We start from the raw sequence: 10,090 nt of genomic DNA, 5'->3' as shown, positions 1-10,090 counted from the left end.
TTATTTATTTTTTTTAGTATGTATGAGATCATTCATCACTATTACCTATTGCCCACAACTGTGTGGTAGATTGTAATATCTATCAATAAATAAATATATATATAAAAAGTTATAACTAACTTTTGGTTTCTCTGACACAACTGAATCCTGTTTATTTTAAGGGTGTATTTTTTTTAGAGAAAAAAAGATATAACTATACGTATATATAATCCACATATTTGATTATGTTATATTTTCTTTTAAATCTGTGTATTAGTTTTGTTTTGTTTTGGTAAAATGTATTTATTTGTTTGTTTTTCTGTAAACTGATCTACTGCTGTGACTATTATTTCTCTGGTTTGATCTCACATTGCTGTCTAATAGAGAATTTGTTTAACGGGTCACTGGAGAGGATCTAGAAGGGTGAATTCGGGAGAGTGAATTTATTGATCAAATGAAATAAAAATTGTGAAATGGTGAAGTGGAAGGAACAAGAAAGGGAAAGAAAAAATAAATTGAAATATTTGTATTTAGTATGTAGACTGGAATTGATTGTAAATGGAAACTGTGGGGGGGGGGGAACTGTTTCTCTTTTTTTTATTATATCAAGTAGATATATGTAATTTATATATGTCCGATCACGGATTGATTAGTATGCTGTGTAATGTAGCAACCAGATGTACCGTATTTGGGCAGCATGAATAAATAAAGCATTTCTCTCTCTCTTTACGTAAATGTTGATATTCTTAATATGCAAATGCTCCGCCATTTCATCCCACTGTTACATTAAATCCTCAAGAGGCGATTATTGAAAATCTGACCTACGATGTACCTAAACAAGAAGTCACTGATCGATAGAGGTTTCTCCTTACTAACGATGTAATATAACCTCTTTCTAATAATATTATTACTAATTTCTTGGAGGGAGGGGGAATAAATGATAGATAATATAATCAAATCTGTTAATTACTTTTGGGGTTAAATCGTTTCACTGACAACAAGAAAAACGGTGGACTTGGCAATTTTTTTCTCTAATTATTTCTTCCAAAAAATTCCATCAGATACACTACAATAGCCCAAGAAAAGAAAAAAGGCAGTTATTTCACTTTAATTTGTTTCTTAAATATATTTTTTTCATAAATCAAACTTATTGTCTGCTAGCACTCAAAAGTAACTATAAAATAATTTCTCTCACGTGTCTTCGTAAGGGTTGTAGTTTTTATGATATTCGCTTATAAATATAACTTTATAAAAGTTAATTAAGGCACATAAAATTTTATCTCAGGAACTATGTGACGTACAGATGTCTATTAGCAATCAAATTAAAGCTAATTTTATGTACTCTAAAGTAGTTTATGATCTTTACCTTCGTAGGAATAGTAGTTAGTTTACAACTATTTATTTCCCGACGTTTCGCCCCACTTTGGAGGGCTTCATCAGGGCTGCTCAAAAATATATAAGAAGATGGTTAGGGTTGCGGTCAAAAGTGAAACAAAAATAGTTCACAACTAACCTTGCATCCTCTTCCATTCCTGACAATCCTCCGAGGCGTCTGAAATGAAGATGGCCACGAGACCAGCTAATGTTAAATGTCATTAGAGTGCTACCAATGGGTAGTTTCTCGTTTGTAATTGTAAGTTGTAAATAGCAATAAATAAATATTAAAATAAAAAAATAATCAAAAATTGGTGGAAATAACTGACTTTTTTCTTCTCATGGGCTATTGTCCTAATAGTTTTGTTCTCCTGTATAATAATGAAGTACCTAATTTGAAATGTACCAGAATTAATTTCAATTAACTCGAAGTAAGTTGGTAAGTGAAAGTTATTCGATATGCGCAAACGATTTGTTTAACGCAAAAAAGCTGTTATAAGATTATTATGTATGTCAATAACTTATAAATATACTTTTTGTATCTCAATATATGAATAAGGTTCTGCTATTTCGGTGTTTAAGGAAGGATGAATGGGGCTTGTCTTAACCATAAAAACTGGATGGTAAATCCAGCTTTGGAAAAAAAGAATGGATATGATGTTTTCTCTATTGACGATTTCAATAATCTTTTACAGAACTCGAGGAAAAGTTTACAATTTTTGATTAGATATTACAATATTTTAAAACAATTATAACGTAATGAAATACTATTGTTGGAATGTATTGTCGATTGTCTTGATAAATTTTTTTATCTAATAATTTTCAAGGCATTTTATTTTATATTATTTATAATTACCCAAGATCATGTCGGATTACGATGAAGAAGAAGAAGTTGGGGAAGAGAGAGAGGAAGATGTGGATGTGATCGGGGTAAGCCAACACAACCTTCAATCGAAATTAATAATTTACTTTAGTAAATACTCTGTGTTTAGTCAAAGGAGACGTGGAAGTGATTCAATCGCACGACTGGCGTTGTCATGTTACTAATATTGTCATGGCTACGATATTTATTTATCAATGGTTCATTCATAAATAAAGGTCGTATCCATGGCAACTTTAGCTAATTTTTTCCCAGCACTGATAGTACAAGAGCCCAAGAGGAGAAAAAAGTCAGTTATTTCACCACAATTTTTTATTACTTTAATGAAAATTTGTATAATTAGTCAAACTGGATTTAGTGAATGACACAATTCTTCCTTATTAAAATACAATAATTTATTTCATATCATCAGCAACAACAACGTTTCAGGAGATTTCGCCCATCTTCAGGCTGCTAACAAACAAATTCAACAAAACCATAAACATGCGCTAACAACAACACTAATATAGGGTTTTTTTTTAAGCCCGATAGAACTTGAAATTGTAAAAAATAACACAAAAAATTAAATTGTAATCAAAATTTTTTTTTTATTCGAAAGATCAATACGTGACATTAACATTTGAAAATGATTTCGGGCATATGGGCACCGCAGCTGTTCTTGACGAAGCGCATTCTGTAAAATTGTGTTCAGCGATGAGGCGCATTTTTGGCTTAACGGGTTTGTTAATAAGCAAAATTGCCGCATATGGTCGTGCGATTTGACACCTCTCGATTATTTCCTGTGGGGCTACGTGAAGTCACTGGTTTATGCTGATAAACCAGCAACAATTGACGCCTTGGAGGCCAGCATTGTTCGTGTTATTCGTGACATACGGCCAAAATTGGACGTCCAGAATGCGCTTCGTCAAGAACAGCCGCGGTGCCCATATGCCCGAAATCATTTTCAAATGTTAATGTCACGTATTGATCTTTCGAATAAAAAAAAAATTTTGATTACAATTTAATTTTTTGTGTTATTTTTTACAATTTCAAGTTCTATCGGGCTTAAAAAAACACCCTATATATCATATATACTAAAGAACTATTTATAAACTATTTACCTGATAAATATAAATTTATTTTTTAACTATTATAAATAGTTCTTAAGCACCCTGAAGATTGGAGAAATCTCCCGAAACGTTGTTGTTGCTGATGATATTAAATAAATTATTGTATTTTAATAAGGAAAAATTGTGTCATTCACTAAATCCAGTTTAATGCCATAAGACTATTCCAGTAAAAGATCATTGAGTTTAGTATAATTAGTATTCCAAATTGATGAGTCTGCCAAGTATACATAGGCGGAATAAAAAATGACGGCTGTTTCGAAACCTTAAAAATAATTATTTTTTCATTCGGAGCCCAATATCTTTGACTATCAATAACAATAGAAAATCTAAGAGGACGTTATTTAAATTAGAGTAAATTTTCTAAAATATGAGCTCTAATAGAGCTATTTACATTCAATAGTTCTCGAGATATATTTTTCTAAAAAAGCAACATTTCATAAAAATGTATTTTGAGAAATCTATATCTGGATGACCATTCGATATACAGATGTCTATTAGAACTCAAATAAGAGCTAGTTTAATGGGCTATAAAGTGATTTATGACGTTTATCATCGTTGAAGTAGAATTTTATATGATATTTGCTCAAAATAATTGATTTATAGAAGTTCGATATATATTTGCCAAATTTATATTCCTATGCGAATATTATAAAAACTACTACCCCTACGAAGATAAGTTTCATAAACTACTTTATAGTAAGTAAAATTTCCTTTATTTTGAGTGCTGACAGACATATGTGCGTCTTATGGATCTAGAAATATGTTTTTAAAAATCAAACATTTTATACGAAGAACTAGAAATTAACAGTTTGTGAATTTATTTTGTTAAATATCATAAAAACTATTATTTCTAAGAAGGTAAAGGTCATAAACTACTTTATTGTACGTTAAACTAGCTTTAATTTGAGTGCTAAAAGACATCTGTACCTCACATAGTTCACGAGATATTAATTTCTCAAAATAAATTAACTAATAATCTTTCAGTACATTTTTAAAAAATGTTGCTTTTTAAAAATCTTTATCTCGAGAACTATTGAACGTAAATAGCTCTATTAGGGCTAATATTTCAGCAAATTTACTCTTCTTTAAATAATCTTCTTTTAGATTTTATAGTGTTGTTGGTAGTTTTAAAGATATAGAGCTCCGAATGAAAAATGTTTTTTTTAAGGTTTTGAAACAGCCTCCATTTTTATTCCCACTACGTATACTTGGCATACTCATCAGTTTTGACTATTAATTATACATTTTCATTAAAGTAACCAAAAATTAGGGTGAAATAATATCCTTTTATTTCTTCCTGGCTCTTGTACTATGAGTATAGGTCGATTAACCATTGCAGATTATTTTTGACAAGGTTTGATACATAATGCCAATATACATAATGTACAATATACAAGTATACAGTAGTACAATGTGGATGTGATGACATCACCTTTGGGTAAAAGTAAGAATAATAAAATAATAATAAAAATAAAAATGTATTTTAAAATGGACACTGAACCGGCATTGACAACTAAACCGAAACCGAAACTCACTTGACCAATATGCCTGTAGTCATATACTATCCACTTTGCATTACACCTAATTATCATTACCGCTTTGTATGACATACATGTATCTTTTTCTTACTCCCAGAATTCTTCTGGAATACCTCTATAACATTAATTGAAATTGAAAAGAAAAAAAAATTCTATTGAATAAGTTACAAGAGGTTTTATGGGATTGCTAAAATAAAACATTAGGCTTGTACCTACACGGTTATATAAATAAAAAATAACTTAGGAGTTTGGTGGGTATATTGAATGGTTGGAAGCCTCATATCTCTCCATGATTCTGTCGGGGTTGTCTGGTCTTAGGCGGTTCTCCAGCCTAATATCCACTTTACAGAAGCCCCTCAACAAGGCGTATTCAATTAAGTTAGGAACGACCGTGCCAGAGGATGAGTCTTGGACACTGATGCAGGTAGAAGAGTTCTAGGAGAGAGGGTCTGAGGTAGAGTAACATTCTAGTTGCCGAGATGAAGCGGACGGACTAAGATTGCTGGAGAGGAGGAGAGTAGATTGGCCATCGTCTTTGGTATGCGTACAGAAAAACAACTCTTGAGAGAATAGATTGGCTATGAACTTCTCTATCTCAAGTAGAGTGTACGTACGCCACCAGTGCTAGGACTAGGCCGGGGAAGGAGATGGATCTAAGATCAAATTGGGGATTTAGAGTCCCTTATTTATAGGCCTAGTCCATGCGGCTGTGACCGAGAAGCGGTCGGTACATGTCTGCTTGAGATAGGTTCGTGCATTGTTTTGGTTTCGTTTATTAATCATTCTATTGACATTGTTAGTGTTAGGTACAGACATTATTAATATATAAAAATGACCTGTGAGGCTCGAGGTGCAGCGCTCTGGTGGGTTGTGTAACCGCTTGCTCCCTCTCGCTACAATTCTCTCATCTCTTCTTGTTCATGCCAGGGAACATCTTCCAGGAGGTCTACTCACACATTATGAAGAGAATTATCAATGAGGGTGCGATTTTCTATCTTGTTCTGCCCTAGCTGTTGATTCTAGCTGCTCATAGAGTTGGCTGAGGAAGCAAGTTGCTCTTTAGGCCACTCCATGGCGAAACCTTTGTCTAAACGTTTTTGCCCCACAAACTTAATTCAATGATAAAAAGATTTTACGATTTGTGTTTGAAAAATACTGAGATTATTACAAAAAATGTATTATTAAATTTATTAATAAATTAATTATTGAATGAAAAGCTGTTTCGGAGTTATAAAGATGGGGGATAATCCCGAAACGTCGTTGTATATGAAATAAATTGTTACAATTAAACAAGGAAGATTGTGTCATTCACCAAATTCATATTAATTCTAAAAACTCTTCCAGTGGAAGATCATTAATTTAAGTTTAATTTTATTATTTAATATTTAGAGTTCTATCAATGGGTAGATTCTTCACTTGTATGTATCATGTCATTATATCACATACAGCAAATTTACTTGTATATATTTTGATACAGTTGTAAATAACAATAAATAAATTATATAAAAATATATAATATATTTAATATCAAATAATAGCTCGTTTACTAATGAGGAAAGAATTTTTTTGAAAACATCTTTAGTTGAACTTAAACGTTATTGAACAGTTCATGAATCGATATTCTGAAAGCCTGGATGCCTTTTCCTCAACACACTTGTCATTTATGTTAAATAAAATGACGGTTTGAAGTTTACCTTTATTTGATACAAGTCGGCTTTGACTTTTAGCTCTATCGAAAAGTTTTGTACGACTTATTCACTCCTGAATGATACGAACATTCCAACTTCCTCAATAAAACAAGTAACGACAGAAGTAAATCACAGTATTTGAATTTAATACTAACTCAATTTGATGTTTGCTTTCAGCTACATAGAACATTCAATCCTCATTTTATTGTCCCAAATTGATTCAATGTACAGAAATTGGGTATTTTAACTCCAGTAATATGTTGACATGAATCAATCGAATAATTCTTGTAAATTTCAACTACAGAAACTTCTAGAACAATAATGATTTTCTGTAACTAACGTATTTTGTATCAAAGTCCTACAAAAGTGAGACAGTGAGAAAATGCTTAGTTTTAAACAATTTTTTAAAAAGTATATTTGTTGACATTTACAACTCTATACAATAAGTAAATTAGATGTTAGCTATACAATGGTATAACTTTGATAGATACAGGGAATTTGTCAAGGATAAAGACCTCTTGTTATTGCGAGAATGGACCTATAACTCGTGGTATGGTAGGGTCTTCATTAAAACGGATGCTCCTCAAAGCTACTTAAAAATCAGTTGCCCTATAACTCACTTGAGAATAATTGCCTAACTACGACTCTCCGGTAAATATGCAAGCACTCTAAATGTTGGTCCACACAAACATACTTTGGACCCACAAAAGCTTTGTTCAGCTTGTGATGGAACGGCCCTGGTGGATTTCTTCCATTTTTTGATGAATTTCCCCGCGTATCATGAGAACTGAACCCGATACATGCCATGCCGAAACTAAGCAATATTATCCGAAATTAGTCGTATGAATTTCTGTCTGTACACTCAGGATTGGACCTTAAACTGTTTTTATATATGTAACCCAAAACCTGTTGCTTAGAGCTGGACACCTATCGTCCCAATAGGAGGTATAGTTTTTGTTTTGTTTTTTATTTTTTAATATTATTAAATATGAAGTGACGTTTTTGTTTTGCTGTTTTATTCTAACGAATATAGATAGCCCAGCTTCGGCATATTTTTTGTTATCACTTTATGTAAACGATCTTTAATTCATCATTTTTGTAAAATTACAACAATTGATTATCTATTTCACAGGCTAACTCTATTTCTACATAAACAAATAAATAAATTATTATTATTATACAATGGTATGATACAGACATGTGGAGAATCCACCGAACTCAAATAGCATTTTTAGGGGAGACAATCTTGAGGCCATCTTCTTTTCAGTTTATTGGAGTTCCAAAGTCTTTTGTAGTTAGTGGGAAGTTTAGACAGTCTGTCTAGTAAATGCTGAACTGGTCGAAACCGACGAGCAGTTCCAGTCTTGTATGAAGATTTAGTTAGTCCCTTGTCCAGAAGTAGTTCTAGGTTACAGCTCTGTTCGACAAGAATAATTGGGGTATTATTAAAGGATACTGTTGGGCAGGAAGTCATTTACGGAGAAGAGTAAAAGTGATTAGCCGGGAATTATTGGAATTCTTTTTAATCCTCCTGAAAAATAGTTTCAAAGCTGGTGTTTCGGGTAACCGAAAGTGTGAAATAGATTGGAGAGGGCTCCCATAAGAAAGGCACTACCAGCGCCTCATGTGGCCAAAAACATAAGCTTACCTCTACCAGCGCTCTCGGTGGAAAAGAAGCAACCTGGGCTTCAGAGAGCCATCTTGTTTTTCGCCTACAGCAGTTCTCTTTTTTTTTTCTTCACTATCATCTTTAGTACAAAATGAGTGAGTAGATAGACTCTGAAGTGCCCTCTCATCAAGAAATGAAGGAATTATAGAGAAATCAAGAAAGTAGGAGGGAGTAACTAGAGAATGGAGTAAGTCCACGCAATTCAGCATAATTAACATCCATCATCATCAACCACATCATTAAATCTAAAGTTTTCCATAGCCCAGTTATTCCAAATTCATTAACATTTCTAACAGCAAATGTTTTATTTCGGCCACCATCTACTACCTGTAACTTAGACAATAGATTTTCCTTTTCAGTTAACCATGTTTTTTTTTCATTATATATTGTCCACTATATCCCACCAGCTAATCAAAATTAATATGAGTCTCGCCTTAAGTTGGAAGGCGTTCTTCATACAGCTGGTGATGTGGGATTGGAAGGTTTGGAATACAATGGAAGGGTCATTATCACTGATGCGTCATCAGCATACGTGGTGACGATAGTGTTAGGATGGTTTGGGATGTCCGCTGTAACTGTATAAAGGATAGGACCAAGGATAATACCCTGAGGTACACCAGCATACTAAGAAAAGAGGCACGAATAAGTCCTGTTATGATTTACTTTAAGTAATTTAGGGTAAGTAGGGATAGGGATTTGACTGAAATTAATGACCCGGGCAGAATAGCCTGCAAACAGTTTTTAAATTATTAGATGTAAGGAGTAAATTTATATTTAAGATTATCCTTGAAGATAACCGAATTGGCCGAAACGTTAGACTTTTAAAGAAATAATAAAGAGTGTTTTGAGTCTTAAGATCTGTATTTAGAACTTTTGTCTCACTTGGTTATATTTATTAGTAACTTGTTTCCAGGCCACTTACCTGTATACTTCTTTATATTGTTATTATTAATCCTGTTTACATACTTTATAAAAATAACAATTGTTTTGAAATGTTTTCATGTTGATGTTTTGTTAATTCTAAAATGTTTGTATCTAGTATTTAGCCCTGACAAAACGCTACAAAGTGGGTTGGTTAACAATAAATAGTTTTCTTTTAATATTTGACTATTGACCCCACCCGGACTATCTTCCTCTAATAAAACTGATATACTTTAAACAATAACAAATGTTGAAATTTCAGGAATACGAAGGGCAAAGAAATGAAAAATGCCAACGTCACGGAATAGGAAGGGCCCTGCTGCCCAACGGGGATTACTACGAAGGGCGGTACAACCAAGGTCTGAGGCACGGTTTGGGTTTGTACATATTCAAAAATGGCGCCCGTTATAATGGTCGATATTCAAAAGGAAAAAAGGATGGGATAGGGATCTTCATATACCCCGATGGAACCAAGTATGAAGGTATTTATTACTATACTATAATTACTAATACTGCTAACTTATTAAAATACTGGCAGTACTTGTACACAAAAGAGTGTCCGATTTCACGAAAACTATTATAGGAGAATATCAGGGAGGGTTCCGGCCCAGTAGATCGACAGTTGACCAAATATTTACACTGAGGCAGACAATGGAAAAGTGCTACGAGTATAACATAGATCTACATTTGCTATTCGTGGGCTTTAAAAAACCTTATGACGGTGTGGACATAAAGGAACTTTTAAAAGTCATGGCAAATTCATACAGAAAAAACTAGCCAGGCCTGTAGAAACGACACTAATGAACACTTGTTACGGTTGCCATGGTGAAATAAAAACATTGGCGATATCTACGTAGACAAGGGGTGTTACGGTTGCCATGCTGAAATAAAAACACTGGCGATATCTACGTAGACAAGGGGTGTTACGGTTG

At 33.1% G+C, this 10,090-nt stretch overlaps 1 protein-coding gene across 1 annotated transcript in view; it reads left to right on the top strand.

The window, feature by feature from the left end:
- Positions 1-2,146: 2,146 nt before the first annotated feature.
- Positions 2,147-10,090, top strand: part of Rsph1 (Radial spoke head protein 1) — a 26,563-nt gene continuing 18,619 nt past the window's right edge. Inside the window, exons 1-2 of the mRNA XM_067046321.1 lie at positions 2,147-2,283; positions 9,421-9,640. Coding sequence (XP_066902422.1) covers positions 2,218-2,283; positions 9,421-9,640 — 286 coding nt within the window. The 5' untranslated portion in view covers positions 2,147-2,217. The remainder of the gene's footprint in view (positions 2,284-9,420; positions 9,641-10,090) is intronic.

The sequence above is a fragment of the Halyomorpha halys genome, unplaced genomic scaffold (assembly GCF_000696795.3).
Source record: "Halyomorpha halys isolate HHAL.00 unplaced genomic scaffold, Hhal_1.1 Scaffold13.1, whole genome shotgun sequence".
In the NCBI taxonomy this organism is placed as follows: Eukaryota; Metazoa; Arthropoda; class Insecta; order Hemiptera; family Pentatomidae; genus Halyomorpha; species Halyomorpha halys.
The sequence above is the reverse complement of the archived record's forward strand: the minus strand, read 5'-3'. Positions and strand labels throughout refer to the sequence as shown.